This window comes from Pezoporus flaviventris, unplaced genomic scaffold (genome assembly GCF_033815535.1).
Source record: "Pezoporus flaviventris isolate CSIRO_AGI_PZ_B2104156 unplaced genomic scaffold, CSIRO_AGI_Pfla_v1 ptg000001l, whole genome shotgun sequence".
NCBI classification, from domain to species: domain Eukaryota; kingdom Metazoa; phylum Chordata; class Aves; order Psittaciformes; family Psittacidae; genus Pezoporus; species Pezoporus flaviventris.
Genome location: NW_026892549.1, coordinates 10,799,167 through 10,827,009, shown reverse-complemented (window position 1 = coordinate 10,827,009; position 27,843 = coordinate 10,799,167). Strand labels below are relative to the sequence as shown.

Genomic DNA, 27,843 nt, shown 5'->3' with positions numbered 1-27,843 from the left:
TTCTCACTGTCAGTTCCTCCAGCAGGTACTGGGGCATCCACAGCTCAGAGAGATGTTTTGGTGGCCCCTCTTCCAGCAGTGTGTCCCAGCACCATCAGAATGGAGCTTGCAAAGTTTGAGTAGCAAGTGAAAGTCATGAAAATTTCCTCTTCAGAAGCCAAAACCAAACATGTTTTCCCAAATCAGTAACAAATCAGTGAAAAATAAAACCACCAAATTTTTTAGTTGCACACACCTTTGTCCCCCTCATTTCTGTTACATGGATCAGTCTGGAGTTGGGGTGCACATCTCTGCGACCCACAATGGTCTCTGCTGAGCTCTGAGGCCTGAGCAAAGCATGTCAGTGTGTTCAGCCCTGTGTAAAGCAGGTAAATCCCATAATTTATCTGATGAAGTCAGCTTTACAAGTAGCAAAGCATGGGTTTAGGTGGGTTTATACTATTTAGCACTCCTGTTAGACAACATGGGAGAAATGCTACGGGATTGGAAAACGTTTACATAGAAAAATTCAGGATCCTTATGTATTTATCTGCTTTAACAAAAGAAATAAAATTTGCTGGGGATTATCCCTGCCAAACATCTTTCCAGTAACTTTTTTTTCAGGCTGTTGGAGAATCATCCATTACTATACATCTTTTCATAGTAGTACAGCTACTGATACAAGGAACCCTAATATATAACCCAACATCAGCCTAAAGCCCTAACCAGAATCCTGAACAGATGTTGCCCAGAACTACAGCTGCAACAGGCGAATATCAGTTATACATCTCCGTAGGCTCAGTGCAGGCAGGAAAGAGAGATCTACTTTACTCATCATCATTTATAAAAATCAATATATTCGCCTTTGGCTGCTGTGTACCAGAGCCATATTAGCTGTCAGTGCCACATACATACCACTTCATGTTTAAATGCAGTGTTCGATAAAATAAAACCTGAGCAAGAGAGCTACCATCCATTAAAATATAACACAGCAAACAGTTATTGGAAGAGATGGACAGAATAAAAATACTGGTAACAATGCTTGAGGTAAGAAACACAGGAAAATATAAATCTTGCAACACTAAATTTTGATCTGAACGATATTTAAATTATGTTTCCATTTGAAGTCATTTATGGCACTTCAGCAGGCCCTTCACACACTCTCCAAGAAAAGTCAGAAAAGCAGCATATTATTGTGAGCAGAGCCATTAACAGTGTGTACAACTGACTTGCTGTGAATTACTTCTGAGAACCATGCATCTAAGTCCTACGTCTTAGCTTTATCAAATAGCAGACAATTACTTATTTGGCAAAGGGAAGCTGAATCAGTGTTTACTGATCCCCACAGCTCATTTTATTGTCATCCTTTGTTGTTCCCTGTCTAATTTGAGGTTTCATCCTATTCTTACAAATGCCTGTGAGAAACTCATGGTGATATCCAAGGTATGGCAGTCTATGCACCTTCGGGTAGGAAACCTTAACTGTATTAATCTTTGAAGTACCACCTACAGATGAGTACATAATTAATGTCTTTTCTGTTAATACCATCATGTAGTATTTATAACCAACTGGAACTCAATGAAGAAGTTGAAATGACGGTGTTTCTGCTGTTGGAACTACACAAAGGCCACGGCCACAGGACTGGTTCCAAGGTCCCTCCATCACAGATGTTTGAGATCAGTGTAGTTCCATGCTTGATAGCTGCTGCAGCAAAACTCAAATGAGGACTGGGGCTGCAGTAAAATATACCATGTGCTTGGAATTACCTGGATGCAAAGCAGTTTCATTTCATTGACACTCCTGCTTTGGGCTGTGATTCAAGACTCTTAGGTCCCTGCAAAACTATTCAAATGATAGACAAGTACTGAAAAAACCTTGATTTCTTTATGATGTGATTATTAAGACAGCTTTTCTAGCTGCTTAGCTGCCATAGGTTCAGAAAACAGTATCTCCAGCTTTTAAATCCTACACATCTATGGTGTGAATTGTATGAGCCAGCTCTCTTGCTAGCAGCGTAATGAAGTTACAAACTTTGAGGATCAGAAGATGACCCATAGACTGAGCTCAGCTTGGGCTTGACTGTGTGGCTCAAGCAGCCTTAATGAGGTTTGGCATCTACAGCCACGACACTCACTGGAGTGCTTCAGCAGGGCAAAGATGTTTCCAGTTTTCCTCTGCAGAAGCCCAGTTCTGACTTAGGACATGAAGTAACTAACTGCCTCTTGCATGTATTGGCAACCATTGGCCCTTTAACTGGTCTTGAGATTTTAAATAAGCATTTGAGGATCAAAGGCAAATACAAAATGTACCTTTACTTGAGTACATCCTTCTGCAAACTATGCAATGTAAGAACACAGGACAAAAATAAACTTCAGGCATTATATACAGTCAGCATGCTAAGAGCTAAAAAGAAGTTGTTACAACCTGCTTGTGCACACACAGCTCTGTTTATTTTATTAAGTGTTTGAACACTCAAAGAATTAATTTAAGTCAATTCTGCAACATGAGTGTTAACACTCCAAAACAGATTTTGGGGAAAAAAAAATAAATTTGGAATTAATAGTACTCCTAGTATGTTGTTGTTAAAATGCTGTCCATGAATTATTCATTTCTGTTAAGAAAGCACTGCTTTACAAGAGGGCTAAAAGCTCAGCAAAGAAAGAACACCACTAATCTAAATATTAAGCTTTTTCTGTATCATGCTTTGATCTCTGAAATCCATCTGAAGGAATCACTTTATGGACGTTAAGAGCTTTTTTCTTTTTAACCTTAAGTGAATTTGATTCAAATATACATTATGGCTCTTGAATCTCAAAGACCATTAGCTGTACATTTGCTGAACATCAGAAGCCTGGGAAATAATGTCACAAGCTTATTTTGAATAAAACTTTCAATGCATTTCCTCCTGTCAATACTGAAACGGTTTTTAAAATCACATAAAGTTAAAAAAAGGCCTAATCCTTTCACTTTTTGTATGCTGGTCAGCATTACTGGCTTTAGAAAACCTTGCTAAAGTTACTGGAGTCATACAACTATTAAGGCACCTGTGCGTTCAAGATGGAGACAGAGGCATATAATAAATGATGAAAAGTAGACTTAGCAGTTTTTCTTCAATGGGATGTAATTATGTTTATCTGTTTCTTAAGAACCCTGTAACTCTCCCCAGCTCTACATACTCCCTCTGTCTCAAGGGTTAATGTTTCCTAGGACTGAATTCTGACAGTTTGAATTAATTAATAAATTAACCCTCCAGACACCTGTCTACTTGTTTCCTAAATTGCATTTTTCACTTTAGACTACTTTGAAAATAGCCTGTTTTGTTCAAAAACCCCAAAACCTCAGGACCCCAGTGCAATCCCTGCACTCTCCCCCCCTGCTCAGGGTCCTCCTGGGGCTGGAGGTCCCATCTGTGTAGCTTTGCTGAGGTGGATGGGGGAAATGGGACAGAAGGGGACTCACCGCCAGTGCCACATGTGTGGGAGCACTGAGACCAGGCTGACCACGCTGAGAGCTGGCAGTCCACTGTGCACCCCACCATGCACCGACTGCTCGTCTGCACCGGCTTCTCCAGGCGAAGCTGTGAGATGACAAGGAAATACAAGTGTCAGCCCCACCGGGTTCCCCAGCCACCTCCTGCCACAGCTGGGCAGCAAGTCAAGACAACGAAAATTGGCAGCAACCCTGGTGGGACACCAGAGAGTTTACAGGGTGCTTTCCCAGGGGTGCAGTCAGTGAAAGCAGTTTCAGTGTTGAAGCATTTCACATCTAAGAGTTTCTCAGTGTTTGCGTCTTACACTGAAAGGACAATCCCAAACTTCTAGTAGAGCACAATCTCCCTGGCCACCAGCTTTGTCAGAGCCACTGGGATGGTCAGGATTGGTAGCCATGCCTCATGCATTTCAGTCAAAGAGTGATACCACCCACTAACATGCCAGGGATGCTCTTGTTACCCAAAGCACCCAACTGCTGTGCTCCCATCACTAAACTCAACTTCTCCACTGTTCATAGAAGATGTCTTGGCATGGGTCAGAAGGCACCAGCTTTCTGGAAACAAAATGAACCTCTGGGTGTTTCCGTGCCCCATGCACATGTGTGGCAGAGCTGCGTCTCACCCGCTGGCAGAGCTGTGTGCTGACAGTGGCCCCATCGCTGCGCTGGCAGCTCAGGAGGCGGCGCCGCTCTCCATGCCCGCAGGTGGCATTGGCATCCAGCTGGCACCCGCTCCAGCCTGTGGACACAGAGCAAAGGGTGCAGTGCTGCAGGTCATGGCTGTCCCATTTGACATCTTTTTACTCAACATGTGGGCTACGTTTGCTGAGAGCAGTGCTTCCCCACATCAGGGCATGCCAAACCAAAGAACAACCCACACAAAAGAAAGCTGCTCTCAAAAACTGAGCAAGTCTCTGAGGTGAAGCCACTCGTTTTGCACTCAGATATCCCCTTAATGAAACCAGTACATCAGAGTGCACAGAAAACTGCTAAACACTGCTAAAGTGAATCAGTTCAATCCAGTTGGTGCATTTACAAGTCTGAAGTAAAATTTCACTTTGATAAAGCAGCTGGGAAAGTTTCTGCAGGATAACTGGTTTAACCTATTCCTTGTCTCAAGGCAAAACTTCCATTATTTAAAACTAAGCTCTAACACTCGTGAAATAAAACCGGTATTTCTAGTGGAAGAAAATTTATATCTTATTACTTGTCTGAAATTATGATAGTCAGAATACAACTAAACTGAAATAAGCCTCAAAACACCACTTAAAATAAACAAAAAACATGACACAAACAACTAAAATTTCCATACACCACCAATAAACAGGAAGCATGAGAAGAAAACCTATTACTTTGTGTCTTCCACCTCTGATCAACATGAACACATAAATGTTCTGCATTTCTGAAATGTGACAATAAAAAAGGCATCGACCTGCTGCCTGTGTGTTTCTGGGCCTTTTATTTCAAACAGGCTGAGTTTATATTCAGGTATTTTAACCTGCTTTGTTGTCCCTTCCCACAGCCCCCAAGCTCCTCTTAGATCTCTCCTCTCTCTGCCCTTCTCATTTATCCGAGCTGGTCAAAACAAAAGTTTTTCCCTATTTTGGCTACTCTGTTTGCAACATATCTAACTGCTTCTAAGGTCCTAAATAATGCATTTTGCTCTGAATATCCTACACCTGCCCATATAACCCATACTGTCTTCAAACCAGACTTGTTTGACTTCAGACTCAAATGATAACCTTTTAACTGGAATTTTGTAATACTGTTGATAACCCACCAAAAAGAAGAAATTCCATTTAACCTGTTTTATTTCCAGTGTACCTGCAATGACAATTTAAATACAAAAAATATGCACTGTCTGCTAACCTGTACAAACCTAGGCATGCAATTAACTTTACTGAAATCAGTGATGTCTACATGTAGCTCTTTAATGTGAAGGCTTTAACCAACATCACAAGCAAACATAACTAAAAACACACCTGAAGAAAGCCTTTGAGGAGGTGAATCTTTTATGGAAAGATATTTGGAAAAGCAGAACATCAATTTAATATGCATCGCTATTGGTGTGAATTCCCACTAAGAATATACTGGAAAGTATCTTCCTACCTGTTAGATTGTATTGATACTGGAAGCAATTTTGGTTAAGAATACATGGCTTCATTTGTGAATCTTCAGGGCAGGGCTTTGTATTGACAGAAGACCTTAGCACTTGTCTAGTTCGGATTTGCATAATATTCGGATCACACACCTATATACAAAAGTGACAGTACAAGAAACCCTATTAAATCATACAGGCACTGACCACCTGGGGTTGTTACACGCATATTCATGGCCATATCAAGGTACAATATAATCACACTTTCATTCTAAAGATACTTAAAGGCACATGAAGGAAATGTGGTTCAAAGGCAAAAATCCAATATTATAAAAAGTCATATTTTTTTTCACCCTGATTTCCTATTTTAGGCACTCTTATACTATTTCTATACTTTCTTAAAAGGATTCATGGGGACAATAGGCTAAAGACTGTGCCATTTTGCTGTGCTCTACTTTCTATCTCTTTCCAAGGCATTAGGGTTAGGCAAATTGCGTAATACTGAATAATGGGACAGGATTTCTGATACAATTAATACATTTTTAAGTAATAACCGATGTTACAGCAAAGCTTTCATTTCCAGGAAGGACATTTGTAATTGCCTATCATTTAAAACGCTGACAAGAAGACAGGGTGACTTTTCAAAGTATGCGACACAAATACCGATGCCCAACTGCCCAGGATTTGCTTGTTTACATTTTCATGTGAACATCATAGAATCATAAGAATACTGGGTTGGAAGGGACACCAAGGACCATCTGGTCCAACCTTTCTTGGCAAAAGCACATTCTAGACTAGCTGTCACGGCACCCTGTCCAGCTGAATCTTAAAAGTGTCCAACACTGGGGAATGCACCAGTTTCCTGGGGAAGATTAGTCCAATGGCTGATTGTTCTCATTGTGAGAAAGTTTCTTTTGTGTCCACTGAGAATCTCCTGAGAGTAACGTGTGTCCATTACCCCTTTTCTTTTCAATGTGACTCCATCTTTGTAGCCACCCTTTAAACACCGGAACATGGTGATAAGGTCTCCCCTGTGCCTTGTTTTCTCTGGGCTGAAAAAAACTCGGCTCCCTCAGCCTTTCCTCACATGGCAGGATTCATCTTTGATCATCTTTGTAGCCCTTCTCTGAACCCTCTCCAGCCTGCCCACATCTTTTTTTTATAGGGGGGACCAAAGCTGAACACAGGATTCCAGGTGTGGCTTGACTAGTGTTGAGTACAGTGGGATAATGACATCCTTATCTCTGCTTGTTGATGTTGGCCTTCTTGGCTGCAGCTGTACACTGTTCACTCCTATTGAGCTTCTTGTCCACTTGGACCCCCAGGTCCCTTTCCACAGAGCTCTTCCCCAGCCAAGTAGATCCCAGCCTGTGTTGCACTCTTTGATAGTGCTTACCCAGGTGCAAGACCTTACACTTGTCCTCACTGAACTTCATAAGGTTCTTTTTAGCCAGCTCCTCCAGTCTAATACAAACCAGCTGAGACAGGTTTTCATTTGTGTTTGTACATCACAGGAATGAACATTGTTTTAGCAGCCTTCCATTCTTACTCTGTTAGCATTGTGGCATGGGGCTGTTTTGCTTTCCATTTCACTGCAGATTTGAGAATAGTGACCAAATACTTTCAGTATTCTAAGAAACATTCCCTTTATGGTAGAAGGAAGCATCTGTTCACACCTACAAATCTCCTCCTGCAGCCTTCTGGTTAACACACCTCTGCAGCACGAGAGCTGTTCTCTTTGGATGACATACAAAGGTGTCACCTGACTCTGTTTACATGTTTCTTAGTTATTTCCCTTGGTGTACTTAATTTGGGGCTACAGCATAAGCACTGGCTGGGCCATGAGGAACATGGTTCCACTGCTGGTGCCCCAACCCTGGCTGTCGCATCCATGTCTCAGGCCAAAGGGAAGTACTTCAGGAGGAAGGAGTCATAGCACCAATGATTAAATGCCTGTGACACAGGGTAAGGCTGAGGTGAAAAACACTGAGGACTGCTATTTTGTCTCATCTAACAAAATTATTGTCTCATTTAACAAAATCACAAAAACATCAAAATAAGCTTATTCTGAAGCCAGGGCGATTACGTGAATATGCAATAGCCATTTTGACTGCAAGGCTGGGACAGAAAAGCAGCCCCAAGTGCAGGGGAGCTGACCTGCTGAAACATTCCCCTGCAATCCAGTACAGGGGGAATGAATCTGTGGTAGTGGGCACAGCTAACTTAATGGAAATAAATCCCTATTGAAGGTATTCACAGCCATTTACTGGAGAAGAGAACCTATTTCATTCCTAATGGTCTCTCATTAGGACTAAAGACCACTCAGGAGCAGAAAATAAACCAAAAAAATCCTCAATGCGTTTTCATAAATGCTTGGGAATTTAAAACATGATTTTTCTACTAGAGTGGTTTAATTACAAAAAATAACTAACATTTCAAAACCACAGGCGGCTTATCATACAACTGACTGCTAACACTGAACCCTACATGGATAAAGCATGGATAATTCCTGTATTGTGAATATTAAAGAGAAATGCAATGGCATTGCAGCATAAATCTGCATCTCGGACTGCTGAAAATTGGATTAGTTGCACAGATGATAGCATAACTAAACAGAATGAATATCAGGAAAAACAGGAAAAAATTCTGGTCTGGTTTTAAAAATGTATGTTCAGGGACAATATTCCTTATGTTTACACAGTGTGAAGGGAATTCTATTATGTCCTTATTGCTGACACAGACCTTGTCATATAATTTTAAATGTTAATCTTATTTGAATATCCGCAGTCATCTAAAATAACCAATTGTTCTTAATTATCTGAAAATTAAATTTATGCTAAGTGTTTACCAATAGTTTACTGCCTTTTCCACAACTAGTCTGATTGCCCGTCCTCACAGCTAACAGTAATAACTTAAATGATTTGCCAATAAAACGAAACAAATAAAAAAATCAAAGAAGGTATCTCAGTAGCTACTCCTAATTAATGTTTCTCTGCATTATGTCACCAAAGGGTAAAAAAACCCAATAAATGCTGTGGCAGAAGCTGAGTCTGTGCCATCTCAGAAATACCTGCTTTTGCTCCCTTCAAAATATGAACCTGTAGGGAGAAAATACATCTCATTTGTAGATAAGTAACTTCTTTAAATAAAATGGCATGCACCCATCTAGCATGCATCCCGCTGGGCTTGATTACAGGGCATTGATGCAGCTCAGTGCTGCACATGCTGTCATACAGCCCCTCCGAAAATTTCCTGGCGATCAGGACCATTTTCCCACTCAGTTGTCCTCCTGGTGGGTAGCAGACCAATCTAACAGGTAAAAAGCTATCTGGTGTTTGCCAGGATCTAAATAAGCGACTGGTTTACTGCAGCTCTGAAGCTACTGTTCCCACTGTACTGATGAGCCATGTTGTTCAGAAGCCAGAGCTGATGTGATAAGCTCCCCACTTTTACTAGTTCTGAATAATAAAGAATCTCTGTAGAAAATATGTTCATTTAATCAAGCTGAGTACATGGGAAACATGCAAAAATTCAAAGCCGGCAAACCGTAACTAATATCCTGTAATATTATTTGTTGAATTTCTCTTTACGTCAATTGAGAAGTCAATTTAGTTTTATAATTGATTTTCTGGCCTTACTCTTTCAAGTTAACTATGTAAAAAACTTGAGCCAAATACATATGGAACTGAATAAGCAGTAGGAGGGAATGACTTGCAAAGAAAAAGATGAAAGTTGGGATTTTCAAAGGAGCAAGAGGGAGAGGAGCATCCAGTTACCCTGGAAACCCATGGGATTGGGTGCACAACTTTTGCAGGACCTCTCCAAAATTCCAGGCTGGAAAAAATAAATACTTATGACATGGCAAAGGTTGAGGAATGGCTTGGCAGATTCAAAGTCATTCAGGGATGTGAATGGTGACAGTTAAAGAGGAGGGATTGTTTCCAGTGGGGAGTTGCTGAGGGTATTAACAAGCAGTAACAAACAGATGTGTGCAAGCTGCACAGTAAAAGGAAGGTATTATGTCACTATTATCACCTCTGCTATCACTACCAATGGTATGCATCTAGTCCTGAATTTGTGTCTTAAAAAATACCAAGCGAAAAAACAGTCACCATCAATGGCAAATTACATTTTTAGGAGGTAGGACAGACACAGCAGTCAGTAATACTATAGCAAAGTATCGAAAGAAACAAATATTTGTGTAATTAAAGTAAGAAATCATCTCAGCATTAATTAAGATTTGGGCAAGATTATGGAAGGGGTTGTTTCTGAGTATTCTCACATAAGAAAAAAATGACAAAACCAATTGACTGTTCAAATACTCTTCCCTACGAAACAGTGATGGTGCTGTTCATGGATCAAGACTGGGTATGCTCTACCCCATTAGGAATCCCAATTTCTTATCAGAAGCATATATGAATCTACAATTTTGGGGGTTTAAAAATAAATAAAACCCACTGTGATTCCGCAACCCGCTACTGAGTATATTCATTTACAACTCCTCTCTTCCCACTGAGTGGATGCTATACTTTCAAAGACACTGTTTTACTTCCCACTGTTCTATTAATAACTACTACTTTCAGTGATCAGATTAAGCTTTTTTTTTCTATTATTTTTACATTAATTCAGCCATTACCTCCTGTAAAGTAATCATAACTGGTTTGTGCTCAGCATTATCCAACACTTCTACAGTGGAAGAACAAGGAAAGCTGAAAATGGACAGCCAACAACACTGTTAAGACAGTACATACAACGGAAGTGTTCAGTAGTGGGAGTCTGACTTTGACTTGGATTTCTGAGATCATCTCTTTATGGTCATGCTACTTATTTTTATGCCTGTGGTTATAAATCCCACAAACAGTCTCTATAGTTGGGGAATTTGGTATGTACCAATGAGGTAGAATTGGGCATAACAGCAGATCTCCTAACAGCAAATCTTCAAGGTGATAGATTGCAACAACTTATTAGAGCGGATTTAGGCAGCGTCAAAATCAGGTGATGGTTAAACTGAGGGCAATGCAGAATCGCTTGCAGATGCTGAAGCTCTCCACATGCACAGAGCTTGCGGATACGTGCCAGGGCCCAGATCAAGCAACTCTTACACAGACTTCATGTAGAAGAAAGATAAAAAGAAGATGGGGTGAAATTCAGCCTCTCACTTAGGTCTTGGCTCTAGGCACATCTCCAGTAAACTTCAATAACATCAACTCTGTTAGCACCTCCACTTGATTTTTCCAGAGGCTCTGCTCTGCCAGACAGCCGGGGCTACCAGGAAGGAAAAGTAATTCTTATTGCAGCCTGAGGACCATCAGAGCAAGTGGAAAACCATTGTCCAACTTCTGCCCCTATTCTGAACAAACGAAACCCACTTCTGACACCACCCAGACTAGAAATAGATTATAAAGATTTAAGGATCAAAGAAGGATGATGAATATAGGTGCTGATTGGCCATAAACAGATGAAAAAAGTCCTAAGACACTGAGGTGTCTGTGATGCATAGAGGTAGAAGGTGAGAGGCTTGGAGAACTCTATATACCTTCAAGGTTATGTGCTAACTCAGTGTAGCAGTTAAGTTTTACAGACTATGCGGTTTGTTGGATTTAGTCCAGGTTCCTTCTTGATGAGTGTAAGCAATAGGGGATGTAATTCAGGCATATGATTCCTTTGGAATGGGTGATAGGAATGGAATTAATTTCTGGATGGAAATAATGATGGGGACCTAACTCAGGTCACACATTAATAACCTACAGAGTAGGATGTCATATACAGACACAGAAAGTTTGTTTAGGTGTATAATTATACTGCCCCAGCCTACTTTATTGTATTAAATCTCATCATTTACTTTATCCTTTTCCATGAAGTGTGAAAAAGTTGAGCTAGAGCCAGGGATCTATAGGCCAGGTTATATAAACCACTACAGAAACAAAATATTCTGAAGCAATGGGAGGCACATAAAATTTTAAGTTAGAAACGATTCAGAGCTTTTCCCAAAGGACCATTCAGAAATTGTAAAAGCCTTCATCTTGATTCTATGAAGGAATTCTTGGCAGTATTATGTACTGCATTTTTTAATACTTCTTTTAGCCAATCACAGTTCTCCACCATGACCACTTGACACTAGTTTAAGCTAATGTAAAAAGTGAGGGACACAAACATGCACAAAGGATGTACCCAGCCTTTGCTCTAGCCAGTAAGAGAACAGACAAAGCACAGAAAGTTTGTTCTGGAAGACAAGAATAATATCTAAAAAAACCTGAAAAGTTATGAATGCCAAGGTCCAGGGTAAAAGCTGTTAACATATCACACATTAATTTACATTATTAGACTCTCCTTGTGGTGGATTTTAAAAGCTGTCCATTGATCCAGGCTTTCACATGCATCAAAATTGTACAACACAAGCGTTGTAACCCATTAGAGAGCCCTTTAAGCTGTTTAATTTATCAGATTGTATAATGCATAGTGCACTATAAATAGCTGGCCACATTATATTTAACTGGCTATTCATAAGGAAACATACAACCTCAAACTCAGGTAAATGGATTGGCAGCAACAGGATTTGACTATTTTTAACAATGCAATGAACCATTATATTGTTCATGTGGATGTTTTGTAACAATTTAACAAGTCATTTACAATAACATGAGCAGTCTTTTGAAATGAAAATGCATTTGCATAAATTTTTCTTTTTGAGATGCATCTAGGTTCTAAAACCTTATCTGCCTCAAAAAATAATGATTACTTTTTAAAAAAATGATTGAGATGAATAAAAATAAAAAATAAATCTAAAAATACAGCAGTTACCAACTTCTTGATAAAGCTATTAAAAAAAACCAAGCTACAGCTATGCATAAGGAGCAGTGTATGTTCTTACAGAAAGCCTCAGACTAGCATAATTCTCATGCTTGACCTGAATAAATTATCTTTTGGACTAGAAACACAACTCTGTGCAAGCTTCATTCTCCAATCCAGTCTCCATACTGCAAGTTCTCTGCCAAACCTATCTATAAAGGTACCAGTTGGGATGAAGACTTGGGCAACACACACAGTAAGCCCCAGCTCTGCAGGAGTCCACAATTTCTCTTCCAGTTGGCATTTCCAAGCTAATGACTCCAACTTCTATTTATGATGAAAGTAACTACACAACCTGGGGTCGGCTGTAGTGCCTGGTGCCACTTTTAATGCAATCAGTTGCTGCAGTACTACACTCCCCCCCACAGATTCAAGAGAATAATAATTCAATTGTCTCAAGTCCTGAGCATTGTACATCGCTACTGATCCATGAGGAAAATGCTCACTGAAAGAGAGACAGCTGTTCTCACTCACTACACATGTAACCTCCTATAATTAACTAATTTCAGACCTCTTGGAATTAGCTGCTAGAAATGCCAACAGCTGAGGCAAACAAGGAGGCCACTCTGATAGGCCACAGGGGCTGTGACAGCTATCCACACAACAGAGAGCTAATAAAACAAATTTGAGGTAATTATTTCAGAGACTTGTAGCACAACTCACATATTAACTCCTTCTAAGAATGCTTTGATGAATTCAATTGAAGTCAATTAATTACATTTCCAAGTCAGATGAATACAAAGTTGAGGCACCACAGGAAGTACATGTTATTCGATCACTGAATATGTAACAGACTTGATAGGATTTCAGTTTCCAGATTGCTTAGCTGGGTCTTTAGGCAATCAAGTGATGATGTCTGACTGACTATGCTATTGTAGCTGGAATGAATATGAAATCTCTGAAGCAAAATGCAAGTCAATCCAATTTGCTCATCATTTTTTTTTCTAACTAGCAAGATTCAAACTGTTATTTTAAATGGCTTTAAACCCCTGATATTTAAGTTATATGGATGTTACTTATTGTCAAAGAAGAAAACTTTATGAGCCAAAAACCAGCCTTCAATCAGAAGGAAAATTATTTTGAATTTACTTCTCACAATAGAGAATGTGAGAATAACAGGGATGCTTTAAATAAGTAATTATGAGTTTCTTGAATTCAGTAATGAGACAAAATCTCAAAAGTAACCTCGTGGTATTACGGTTCAGACAACTGCATTTCTGGGTCACAGCAAAGTGCCATTAGAGGAAATATTAAAATTTAGCTTTGTATAGCAGTATTAAATGGCAATATAATCAAGATGCAAAAACTGCCATTCACTTGGAAAATACACATTAAAGAATTGTGGGACCATGTGAAATTACAAAAGACCACCCTAGAAATACAAATATTTAAAAGCAAAAGGGAAATGCAGCCACAAAAGGAAGAACAAATACAATGCTTTAGCAGAAAGAAGTATTGAAGGAAAATACTCCCCATTGACAAAGCAGTCCCCACCTTTATGACCCATTGATTTAAATAAGATTCAAGAGCATTTACTGTGCTGAAAGTAGAAAATACACATGGGTAGAGTATTGCTACAAGATAAAACCAAGTAATAATCTAGAAAGCATCCAGAGTACAATAACATATTGACAAAAGGTACACTAGATAATCTAAAAGCCCTTTTTATATTCAGCTGATAAGAGTTAGTTATTCTGCTATCAGGATGAATTTATTATCAACACCATAAAATATGAGCAGAACACCAAAGCAACTGGAAAAGAACTCTAAAAAATCACTTTTTTACTTTTCAAAAGAACTGACCAAAATCTCTGGTAAATATCTCAAAGAGCTACTTGGGCAAAGATGAGGCTGAAATTGTGATTGCTCATCTTAAAAACCAGCATGTGCCAAATTTCATAAATCCACTTTATCTCCAGGAAGCCAAACATGACCAAAGATAAAGGAAGGTTTCCTGGAATGCTCTTTGGCAGCTGCCTCACAAGAGTGCTATGACTATAGGAATGCCAACTATTTTGGTATGAAATGTAAACCTGCTTGAAGAAGGGCAGCCTGAATATAGTGGTTTTCCAGTCCAATATGATGTGATTCTTTTTCGTATTACTTGGGGAAGAGAAAGGAGACATATTTAGAAAATGGATTTTTGGTGAATATTCATCCTCAAAAGACAGGCCTTTACTTCCAGTTTGGCATGAGTCAGACACCATGCATGAGTATACCAACTATAGAGCAAAATTCCCTCTAACACAATTAAAAAAGCAGCCCAAATGAGCAGGAGGTTCTATGCACACAAACTTACTGATGTGCTTTGGGGCACTGTGGGAAGCCATTCGACACAAGGCTGGAGGCACAGCAGATCTGGCCAAAAGATTTCACATGAGATTCAGCTTCAGATGCAGACTCCTATATTTGGGTGTCTATATGTAGGGTCTCTGTGCAAGGTCCAGACACAAGCTCTCACTCACAACCAGTGGAGCTATTCAACTGACCACACGCAGCTCTTATAACAAAAGCAGGATCCTCTGCAAGCTCCATTGCCTTTGTAACTCCACTGACCATGTCCACCAGCTCGTGGTCATCCTCAGTGATCACCTTTCCTAGAGCAACTCGAGAGATGAAGGGTTGAATTAATTATCCTGGTGCTGGTGATGCCTCACTCCTGGCCACCACTTTTCCTTTGATCCCTGCCCCATTAGACAAGTATCCCTACACATACTGAAGATACACCACTGTCTGTCATAGTACAGCCATTCTGCACTTAGAGCAAGCCCAGCGGTTGCTGTGGAGATGCTAAGCATGTGCAGCCTGAGAGGGACTGTGCTGTGTGGTCCTCTCAAAACCAAACACAAATGGCCAAAGTAGCTATAAAAGGGAGACAGCACTGCTGTAAATTCATCAAAAGAGGGTTTTATCTGTCCATAAAACTTCAAGCTGTTTATTGCCTCATATCTGGACAGAACTATTTAAACACATGCTCCATCAGCACGCGGTCATCTCAGTTTCACAACAAAGCATTGCAGAACAGCTTGTGAAAGCATATTGTTCAGTTAATTGGATTGGCATACAGATGCCCTCGCATTTATGAATTAACATCAACTATGGCAAAGGAACATACAAGGAGACACAGGGACTGTGGCACTCAGCCTGCAACTGCCAAGAGCTATGCTGCCTGATGGAGTGCAGCCCACAAGTTCTGGGCACCCCTTTCCTGCTTCACCATTACCAAAAAGGAGCATTCATGTAAAAACTCAGGGTGTCTCCCTATAAGGACACTCGGGTACTTAAAGCTTCAAGCTGTCCTTCATAACCAAGTGACTGCCACCAAGGCACCTGAAAATACCCAGTGGCCTGAGGATCTCTGCATCTGTTTACTGCATGCTGAAAGGAAGAAAATCTATCTGTGAAAAGTCCATGGCAAAGAAACAGCCCAACAACAGTGGGACATTGAAAGGTATCCAAGCACCTGTATTGGTGCAAGACTACTATACTTCATCAAAGCTATGCTGCTCAGGAGGAGGCGAATGCAGGAAATGAAACACAAGGTTTTATTTGACATGTTCTTACTCAAAATGTTGATACGCTACACAAAATATTATGGAAGGAAATTACCTGTGTCAGCAGTAGTATAAATACCTGTCCAGTAATAACTCAGACTTTTGATAACGACTGAGTTAACACAGGGGCAATGAATATATGTTTGTCACTTAAATACATCAAGCAAGTCTGTTAAAAAAACCCTGACATTAAACCTGACACCTATTTTAACACTGAGAAAGAGAGAAACAATCAGTTTGAGATTACATGCTTTGAGGCCAGAGAGTTTTCACAAGACAGAATTTGCAGCTTCTTTCTATCTCATACACTTCGGAAAACACTGAGCACTTGGCAGTGGCTTGAATCTCTGCATAATTCACAAAGTTTCAAGTGTTTTGTGACATGACAAATTATTCAGGCATCTTGCTGCCATGCCTTTCTGTTGCTGTTGCCTCAGATGTTCCCTCAAGGTTCTGAGGAGGAATAGACACTGGACAGAAATAGCATCTGCTGGGAAGGGAGAGCTGTCTTTCCCGCAGGCCAAAGACTTTTCCAGAGTGCCACCACCACACTTTACCAGCAGGTTGTTATGGCAGTCATGCATTACTCACAGACATCTCCCTGTAAATATGTCCCCTGTAATATATCTTCCCTGTAAATATTTACTAACACAGCTCTTACTGGAGCAAGAATACTGGTCCCTTCCACCGCTCTTCTTGTGTGGGTCCTCTCCCACAGACCAAGTACAAAGATGTGTTGAATCAACTGGCACAGTAATAGCTATGTGTTTTACTACCTAACTTTCTATAGCTCAATCTCTGTAGAAGTATCTCCAGATTCAACCTTGCTAAATAATTTACTTTTTCAGAAAATAACTATATTCTGAAGTGGCTGATGGACAGCGAAGACCGACGCATGAGAATTGCCACAGACACACAAGCAAGAGAGCCTACCTGTGGGCACTTGCTCCACTGTCCCCAGTCAGACACTACACACTCACTGGGACAGTACAAACTACACTTCTGCATCACGTCTGGGATTTCAGCCTGATTACACAGTGCACTGGGCACAGTCTCCCCTCTGTGGTCCTCAGCAATACTCACACACCTACACAGAAAACATTTTCATTAGAGGATCATCACTGTACCACAGAAGTAATGGATATAAACAAATCCTCTTCAGCCCATGTAGGACACCATATGTAACACAGTAGCTATATGCAGTAAGGCTGGTCAAAAAGTAGAGTTCATCACGTTAATACAAATCAAAACCAGCTACACACACAACATGCTTCTGTTACTCACAAATTTCAATAACAACTACTTTAAAGAAACATTTCAGACTGCATACAGAAGGATTTAAACTTTGAATAGAAGAGAGGTGAGCAAACAGAAAATGACAATCAGCAAGAACATACCTTTGTGCTCCTGAAAGAAACATCTGAACATTTGGAGATAACTCACCATTTCCCCACGCCTGGGGAATGAATATTCACTACTAATGAATGACACTCTGTTGTGTGCAGTGCCATTACTTGGGGAAAACATTAGCAAATTTGAACATGGAGGATTTGCCCCTCAGGGGGCTTTATGTATATATATGGCATTTAGGTTGAAGAATTCTAACTTAAATTTCATGCCTTCTTCCTGAAAGACATCCTGATCGTAACACAAGGCTGCATCTCTGAGATGCTTTTCCTGTAAACCATTACACATAAATGCATGTTTGTTTTCATTTGAAATGCACTGGAGTCAGCAACATACTCACTGTCAGATGGCCAGATATCGCAGCTTTATGCAAGTATGTATCAGCTCTTTTTAATCTGGAGTACCTGTGCTTTTGTCTTCACGCACCTGACTTTTCTTGTTTGCATTCCTTCTCCACAGTGGAGGGAATTTTGTTCACTCTTGATTTTGCACGAAGACCATGGCTCTACTACCCAAGAATACTGATTGCACTCACTGTAGCATGGGACTGCCTCATACACCTGCAAGAAGAAAGAATCAAAACTGTTCATCTGAATTATACGGGTTAGCATCTCTGCAGAAATGTCTCAGCCAAAGCCAGGAAAGAGTATACTGAAAAACATCCTGGCTTACACTCCTGATGCTAATTATGCAATGGATATTGCAATAGCTTTAAGTTCATTTATTCATTATTGACTTGCCACAGGATTTCTAAGTATATAATAAGCAGTAGTATGTAAGCAGCATCTTAGGAAACAGGACAAATAACCGCTGTTTCCTGCAGCCAGAAGAGGAACTAGATTACAATTTCATTTGTTCCAACTGCTCTCGCTATAATCTATCACACGTTATTCACCAGGACTGTAAGCATTGCATCCTTTTGTGTTTCAGAAGGTACAAACTTAAATCAGCACTCATTTACCTTTGCTTCTGACATATCCTTGTAAGTCATTTATCATAAAAGAATGAAATTTCATGCATCCTATAAATTTCATTTTTATACACAACACCTGTAAATGTTTTTTTCCCTGCAAGTGGGAACGCATCTAATCAACTCTAACACATCTAAGCAAACACGACTGCGTGTTCACCTGAGCTGTGGTGTCTATGTAGAGAGGAAAATACAGCCAAAAGCCTGATAAACTTTTTTTAAAAGGTGCCAGATATCCAGGTTGTTAGAAGCAGCACACTGAGATACAGTACTTTAGCAGGTCTTTAGGATTAAACAAATGAATGCATGAACAGTTCTATTACAATAACAAATAAAAGTTATTTATTTTGAATCCGGTATGCCTGCAGAAGCTGATTTGAAGATACAGTGTTCTTTGTTGCTTTGTATGAAGCACAATGCGCTGCCTTGGAAAAATATAGCACACCTAAAATTTCTCCTTCCACACACCAAAATCTCCTTGGTCTTGCTGCTGTGGAGCCATTCAGTTCTCACCATTAAAATTACTGTAAACCAATAGCTTTCCTCACAGTTACCACCTCTCCTGTCTAGTCCCCCTCCCCCCCCCAAAAAAAATAAATCAGGTTTAATAAATTATAGCTTCATTTTAAAATGACTGTGCATGTTGTGGCCACAACAATAAAGAAACCTTACTTGCAACATTTTGGAGGTGGGCAGATGAGATCAAGGTACTGGTCTGAAAACAAAACTGGTGCCCCATCTGAAAATCACTTTCATACCAAATAAAATGAAGATAACTTGCTAAAGAAAAGTATTCAGGAACATAAAATGCCACAAACTAATTTTAATTGTGGGTCTGCATATACGTTGTGCACAGGTTTAGCAGAGAAGAAAGAGTAGGAGAAACTGAAAAGTGCAAAATACGTGAAGGAGAAAAGAAAGAGGGACCAGAAGTCAGGACTGGTGGAGGTAAGTATGGCATGAACTAGTAAGAGCATCACATTTTATGGAGAGGAAAGGGATGGGATTGAAGGGAGAAAAGGCAGTAGTAAAATTAGTACCATTTTTCCTACTTATTACTAAGCACAAATCCTTTTTCACGGTCTGTGCACAAATAACATTGAGAACGTGCAAAATTTATTGGAACTACTATTTCAGGGATGAAATACACACAGAGATAATGTTTGGTACAACAACCTTCTTGCAGAAGCGAGTGGGGCCACCCTGCAGCATCTGGGGGAGCACCGGAGCTGAGAGACATTTCCAGCTTCTGCTGGACCTGCACAAAGGTCTGTGAAAGATCACAGTGGTCCTCAGTTGCTCGATATGGGCTAATGACTTCTGCATGCTAAGGTGGCAGTATCTGGCCTAACTATAGGTATCTGTGTATTGTACAAAGTGCTAAGTTTCCTAGCCTGAGCAAGGGGCACCACGAGTGTCACTAAATAGCTGTGCAGTCATGCTTATTAACTGATGTACACAAGAGTAAAGAGAGGAAGTACCTGCTGAGCAAGTACTCAGCACCAGCAAGCAGGGAGACTGCCAGTGTGGGGGATGCATCAGGCAGCACATGAGCCCACCCAAACCACTGTCCTGCCCCAGCTATTCTGTCACCTTTGGAGAATTACTGACTCCTGCATTCATTTCCCTGTACATACCAGGGAGAATAAAAATCTCTTTTTAGGCACTGTGAAGCCTTCACGTTCCCCAAAGACAGCCAGGAGATGGATATAGAGACAGGCAGTATTTATTGGTTTCCTGCTCCACGAGGTAGAAGGAAAAACTACACTCTGCCTATGTTGTCTGACAAAACATACTGCTGTCTGCAGGAGACGATTAGTTGAAGAGGGAACTGTGTGCTTGAGGCATGATCAGAGTTTCCCTCATTGCAGAGGGGAGGCAAAACTGGGAGAGAGCGAAGCACTAAACATTGCAAGAGCTGGCTGCAGCAGACAGGAAATCTGCAACCTGCAGAGGAGATATCTCACTGTGCAGTGTTAAGGGAGGTAAAACTTATTTACTAATACACTTATTAAGAGCCAGGTGGGTACTTGTTCCTGCTTTTTAGACTTTTGGAGAGAAAGACAAGGTTGAGAGCGGCTGGGAGGTGATGGTGCATATGCTGCCTGCGCCCCTTTGTAAGTACAGAGGGGTAGCCAGGGCAGGCACAGCACAAACAGTGGCTTTAGGGATTTAAGATCCTTTCCCCTTCTCTAATTAATAACCCTTCCTCAGGGTTAGAGGCTATCACTGTGAATCCCACAGATCAGGATGTGAGCACTGGTAGCCTTTCAGCGCTCACCCCCACTGCCTGCAGCAAGAAGCCTCTGCTCCTCACTCAGATAAGACCAAGATCTTGGAAAATCCCACACTGTTGTCTCAGTGACCTCTCATTGCTCTGTGTTAAAATCCATTAAACCTCAGAACTCTCCAAACCAGCAAACCCTCACTGTGGATAGCAGTACAGGACTAACACCAGCAATTTACCACAACTGTGTTTTGGAGGTCAAAACCTCCTGTAGCATTTACCTGAGGTGATTGCAGTGTAAGGAAGCCAGCAGGGTTTGGGCAGGGATGGGATGCCACATGAACTAAAATCTATCCAAGGAAACGTGTGGGGACAAAACAGAGATTACATACACAGTGACACAAATACACGTAATGTGAAGTGATATTTAAAATATGCTCTTTCAAGAGCAGGCAGGATAGCAATAATAAAGCCATTAACAGAGCATTTGTATTCTGCTGTCTAATCATGTCAAGACAGCATGATTACACATGAAGCTACATCAGCTCTCCTTCTCTGTCACATATCCCATTCTGTGCAGGAGCAGGGAAGGCATTCGATACTTGCTGTGTAATCCCTGAAGCACCTCCATACCCAGGCAGTCTGCAGTACTTCCAGTTGGGCCAGGATTCCCAGATTACACTCACCACCAAAAACCTGGAATGTAATTGTAACAAATAACCTGTTTTCCTACATTATTAGGCTGACCACTGAACATTCTGTCTGTGAACCTCTCTCATCTACCCTGCATTGTGGCACTGAGCAATGCCATCTCCAGTAGTACCTCTGGGACACTGGGAAGGTGTAACTAACCACCAAGTGTCATTGGCAGGGACAAATTTCTTCAGAGCAAGTTACAACATGTATCAGTAAACTCTGTTACACTTCTAAATGGGAATCTCAAAGAGATACAAGATTTCCATGAGTGAAACTCTGTGGGTATGCACTTCAGAAGCTGTGAATTTAATTTGTGACTCTATCTTTGCATTTAAAAACCATGGTGATGGGGCATGTGGTCCTTTTCTCCACAGGACAATGTTTTCCTCCCATTTCTCTCTCCTGGCTTGCCATCATTTGTTTTCTATCACTTCCGAGTCCTCTTTTTTTTTAATTTGAAAAAAAGAAAACAAAACCAAAAACCCAACAGACCTTAAAGCTTTTCATTACTATCTTTTGCTAACAGCTGTGGTACTTAAGGAGGTCAAACAGATGATGTTCTTGACTGTGTTTTCAAAGGATATTGGCTAAGCTTTGCTGTTCTTTGGGCACCACCAACCAAGGGACCCTGGAATCACTTCTCACCTCCTGGGTCCATGGGAGCACTCTGTCCTTACCCTGAACAGAGGCTGGGACAGGATGCGGTGTCCTTACTCCTAACGCAAAACAGAGACCCAAAGTGCCTGAGCCTGGAGGCGGTTGGGATGTGCATCCACGGATCCCTGGGTGTAACAAAGAGTGTATCCAAGCTTCAAATTAGATTTAGTTTCAGTATCCTGGCCCACATCACATTTGCCATCTGCTACCTCTGCTGCAGATATGGAAGTCTCTTGTCCAGCTACACCACTTCTTTTCCCAATCATGAAGACAACAGTTTCTTTGAAAATAATCTGCTTAATGCTCACCCTTCCCCAAGCTTATGCAAACCCACTATGAGGGTGCATTTACAAAAACCTTCAGCCTGAGAAACCCAGTACATATATGAAGCTGCACTACAACAATCCATCTCCTGACGGACAAGAACTAAATGGAATCCACACCACCGGACCATGGGTCCATTACTCCAAACTGCTCAGGGTGGAAAAAGATGCTTGAAGCTGCAGGCACCTGACATGTGCAGAGTTGCAGAGAGCTCAGTGCTAAGGGAACCAGCCTGGCTCCATCCCTCAATGCATTCCCTTTAACCCCTTAGGGAAACAAACACAATCAAAATATTTTTAACATTTTAGGAAATTAACTGCTTTCCTCAATTCTTATTCATATTCACATGCTGTGTTTTGGGCTCAATGAACCAAGGAGTGAAACGATGTCTGATGAAAGCCAACGGGAGTTTTGCTGCTGACTTCCATAGGACCACTGTCTCACTCTTCATAGCCACGACTAACCTGGAATACATTAACATCTGTATCCTAAAATCAAATTGATGGAACCAGTTCTAAATTAAAGAGAAGAATGACAAAACCTATTCTTTAAAAGAAAAACTGCTATAGGCTTGTCCAAATAAAAGAAGCTGGTTTCCATTCATTCCAATGTAAACCCTGAGTCCTTGTGAAAGTATCTTGACGTCAACAGTTACTTCAACAAAATATAAAAACATTAATTTATTTATTTTCCCTTTTAATAGCTGATACTTGCATTTTGATGAAAAGTCCAAATATCCAACCACCACGGAGTTCTGCTGTGATTTATAATGTTCTGTAACTTATTTAAATATTGGTCAGGAATAATACTGACCTTGCAAAGGACATGCAGAAAGAAGTACATTCACTCAACTGATGTGATTCATTAAAAGAAATTCATACCTATACTTCAGGTAGCTTTTCTGATGAGCACCTGCAGAGTAAGCTAGAACAAGGTTCAACATTTCTGAAAATCATAGTGACTTCATATTTCTGTGAACATCAAGATTTATTCTCCCTCAAGGTAAATATTGACTCCGGTTTTCCCTCAGTCAATATTTTAGCTTTCAAGACAGTAAATCTTGGTGTTCACCTCAACTAAAGTCAATATCTGCTTATTACATTAGAACAACCAAACTGATCACTGTAGCGGTTGCCCGAAACCCTGAGGACAACCTCTGTGCTATTCATTTCTAATAAAAATGGTCTGAATTCATTGCTAACATAAGTTCATTTCACATCACAGCCCTTATACCAAGGTTACATTAGACCTAATACATTGAAACAGCCAGAACCAAAGAAACAACCTACTTTTAAACTATGGAGACCACCGTGAATAACACCAAAGCTAGAAAAGATCCCATAGGAAACAGCTGATTTGCTCTGGTTTGCAGACACTTGCTGGCAAGGAAATTCAAGCACAGATATTGAAACCACTGCTATTGAGACTGGCTAGCAATTTCCCCACTTTTAATACTTTCTGCACAACAACTTTGATGTTCCCCGCATATCCAGGCTGTACAAGGAGGCAGCAGTGGGGTGTCACCTCTCCTCCCCTCCAGCTTATGGACACTGCTTTGTGAAATCTGCATCACAGCCAGCACTTCTCTTGCAACCAGCCTGACACAAATGGATCTGGTGCACGGTGGGAAATACAGCTCCAAAGATGTCCATCCATTGCAATTACCTGCAAATTTGACTTCTTTGTTGATTCCATCTAGTTCATCCAAATGTCTATTCTTGGTTGTAAGCTGCCTATACATTAACTGAATCATTTTTATAACGCTCTAAAACTGCCTTTGCAGTTCATATAATCCAGACCAGATAATTTCTTATAATGAGTTTCTTTTATTTAATTCTTTAAAACTGAATTCAACATGGAGTACTGAATTTGTTAATTACTTAAGTGAATGTTTGATTTGGCAGATCTAAGCACACATTTAAAAGCTTTACCGAATTAAGTCTATATCTGAAAGACAAGTACTTGCACATTAACAAACACTACATCACAGAAATGACCTCATTAAAATTTCAACATTAAATAGTTCTCTTTAAAATAAAATTGATTTTATTACATGCTAATTTCTATATTGATCACAATCGCCAGAAATATGCTAACTGCTCACCAGTATTAAAACTGGTTGAGCAATTAATTTTCAAGCAATTTGGATTTTGCAAAGCAGTGGTTTCACTGATGAATATTTGTCTTTCAGTATTTGGATGATGCAAATAGCCACCAAAATTAAATAAATATTGCTCAAGAATGACTTACAACATAAAAGTTTGAATAGATCAGCATGTGGTAAGACTTCTGAAATTACTGGAATTCCTGAATTTTTTATGCCTACAGCAGATACTCACACAAGTAATGGTGAAGTAAATTCAGCACTTTAAGTTTTCATTTACACCCAAATCAAAGGAGTTAGTGTTTTTTTACCTCCTTTGTGGTACGGAAAATCAATTAGAGCTTTGTTAAGGTTATAAAAAACCTTCACTGGTGTTGAACCAAGTCATAGAAAACCCAGACATTCCTAAAACTTTGTAGCTGGCAGAAGGATAAATTTTATTCTAAGTACAAAATATGAATTAAGAGTCAGGACAATGATTACTATAGCGCACAGACAGAAAGACACGAATTCCCAGTCTCTGCCCTGTGGGTAGTATGGAAGCACCTGCAGAAACAGGCCCTTTACCATTATCCTGAGGAACATGCCATGGTGACAGCTTTCAAAAACACTGCCAAAATATGATTTTCACTGAGTACAAAGGGTAAAAACACTTATAAATCCTCTGAAGTTTCCTCAGCTCTTGACTACGTATTGATAGCCTGACCCTCAAAACTGCTCAACTTTAATCTTAATTTACACATGAGAAAACTAAGGATGAAGAACTGAGACAGCACATTTATTAGAGGCTAGCAAGGGAGCCCTTATTGAGTGGGGGACTGAATCTGGAAATGCCCCGCTTCTTGCACTGACTGGATGACACCTCAGCTTAAAACCAGACACTGAAAAGTTCAGATTAAGACATTTCAGGATGAAGCCATCAGAGAAAGCAGCACTGTAAAACTCTGGCTGTAAATTGAGGGAAAAGGGAAAGAGGAGCTATTAGAAAAGCAGCAGAGTATTCTTGCTATAAAGGTATCTGGATGTTCCACTTTCCCTCACCGTGGCCTTTAGATGCTTTTACTGTATCTACTCTTTTGATGGACTTTACAATGCTCTTAACTAAATCCCTTATTTTCTTCTAATGGATGATTAAATATGCAAAGACAGACACTGCTGTATTTCAAATTCTTAAGTGAAATGAGTGGAAAATGCTTTGTTTAAGAAGTTAATTGGAGTGAGCTCTGTCAAATCCCAGTCATTATAGCTCACATACACAGAACTAACATGTTGCTCAGCAAGGTTTATTAATTCATATTTACTAGTTATAAGTGGTTTTATTTTCTGTAAGATTGGTTCAGGCATCATTCAATGTGAGAAAATATGGGAGAACACACAACTCCCAGATGTGAACCTGCCTCCCTCGTTTTATTCAAGGTTTTACTGTCACTACAGCCTTTGAGGAGCAGAACACAGCACGGAGTATAACCTTGCAGCTATCATGCAGATATTAAGTATTTATTTCTATCTGAAATACTCAGGGCAAGGCAATTTAGTTGAGATTGTTAAAGTGTGAATGGAGGATATGCGAATACAATCACAAATGGCCAGTTCCTCAGGCTTTTTATTTTATTTTGTAATTATGTTTCTTCACTATCAAGAAACTATTGAATCTAGAGGAGATACTAACAAATACAATTTTACTATGTTGTCAAATACTAGGGTCTAAAGCAAGACAGAAACTCGTTAATGAGAGTTTCACTGCATTTCTGCTGATTCCAGAAGCTGTAGGTGCTGTAGCTTCTGCTGTCTCCCTGTCACAAAGCTAGGCAAGCATAGCAATTTTAAGTAGATATAAATAAATCAATGTCCCATGTTTCTGAAACAGCACGTTTTGCTGCAGCTGAAGGATAGTTTCAGGGGCAACAAACATGGAACCTCTCTGGATGACTCTGTTATGCAGTCATAATGTCGGATCCCATTTGAAAGAGAGGAAGGGGAAAAAAAGCTGATTAATGAAGGACAACATCAAAGCCCCTCTTTACTAAATGAGAATAAGACAAGATGAAGACAGATTGCAACACCAACCTGAGCCTTTGTAGAGGTCCATGTTAGCAGGGCATGACAAGCAGAAAGGAAAGAAAATTATATATTCATTAGTTTAGCTGCTGCATGATAATATTGTGAAGAAAAGCAGAAAATCTGCTTAAAATAAAACTGCCACAATCTAAGGTTGCATTCATTTTTTTGATTTTCCCATCTTTGGAAAAAAAAAAAAGAAAAGAAATCCCTCAAGCAGAAATCAGACATTTATTTGTGAGTGAATGAAAAGCACGACTATGCTGAAGAATAAAGCAGAGTTCATTCAGCTTCATCCAACAATCCTCTAGATTTCGTGTGTCTGACAATCAAAGCCTAAAGAGAATAACAACAAAAAAAAAATTAAAAACATCTATGAAGCTTTAACTGAAATTTGGTAAGAAACCCCACAATTACTGAATATCAATCATGACAGACACAAAAGGCTTTCAGACATTTAAATCTTAGTTGTGTGGCACTGTCTTTAGTGCAGCCTGTAGATGACACACAGAAAGCATGCCAGGCAGCAGGCAGCCGACTGGCCTTTATCAGGCAGGGCCCAATCTTCATGAGCACCATCAATAACTCAAAGTAGATATCATTAAGGAAAAACTATTTAAATGATAAAAGTTCAATAACATGGTCATACAGCACATGCACATCCTACAGACAAGGAGGCCTGTGCGGGAACAGTTGACACTGAGATCGCCAGGGGTCCACCGGCAGTACAGGAGCTGCACTATGGAAGTTCATATCAAATGGTCCTGCAGTCTGTAGGCAGCCTCACTGAAACAGCATGGAGAACATAAACATCAGCCTTTGCTAACACAGCCCAGGCAGCCTGGTGCTCCAACTCCTCTCATCTGACTGAAACACCAAAGCCAACACAGGCATGCGCCAGCAGTCATCCGGGCTTGGGGGCCATGGGGCTCCTGCACCCCATGCTGTCCTCTGTGCAGGCAGGCTGCACCCCCAAACCAAATGACAGTGTTTCAGTAGGTCAAAAGCTGTGCTGGTGGCATGTGAGTGAATAGTTACTAGATCCAGAAGCCAATTCATCTGTCACATGAAAAGAAATAAATGCTGGTACTAAACACAAACCGTCCCAAAGAAGCACTTTCTTTGTAGGCATCTGGACAATAGGCAATTTAAAGAAAGAACCATCAGAGCTTACTGCTAAGTTAAAAATGATGCCTTGGAGACAAAGTTTCAACCCTAGTCTTTCTTTTAAGAGATTTTAAATCATTTCAAAGTATAAAAACTTCAAATTGATATTCTATCAATTTATTTTCACATCTTAAGCAAGAATAAATTAATGTGGCAGAGCAGACACGTGTTTGCCCATAGTATAATATTGGACTGATAATTTTTCCATGAGATTTAAAACTGGTTAGCCAACAAGAAGAATCTGACTGATAGCCCTATAGACAA

The 27,843-nt window shown here is 40.2% G+C and overlaps 1 protein-coding gene across 4 annotated transcripts in view; it reads right to left on the bottom strand.

The window, feature by feature from the left end:
* Nucleotides 1-27,843, bottom strand: part of THSD7B (thrombospondin type 1 domain containing 7B) — a 285,500-nt gene that overhangs the window by 19,026 nt on the left and 238,631 nt on the right. For 3 of the 4 annotated variants that reach the window (XM_061444781.1, XM_061444797.1, XM_061444789.1), the window contains 5 exons: nucleotides 17,803-17,936; nucleotides 16,903-17,056; nucleotides 5,578-5,719; nucleotides 4,092-4,207; nucleotides 3,439-3,556 (listed from right to left, as the gene is read on the bottom strand). In XM_061444781.1, coding sequence (XP_061300765.1) covers nucleotides 3,439-3,556; nucleotides 4,092-4,207; nucleotides 5,578-5,719; nucleotides 16,903-17,056; nucleotides 17,803-17,936 — 664 coding nt within the window. The remainder of the gene's footprint in view (nucleotides 1-3,438; nucleotides 3,557-4,091; nucleotides 4,208-5,577; nucleotides 5,720-16,902; nucleotides 17,057-17,802; nucleotides 17,937-27,843) is intronic. The other variant, XM_061444804.1, reaches the window with a different exon arrangement.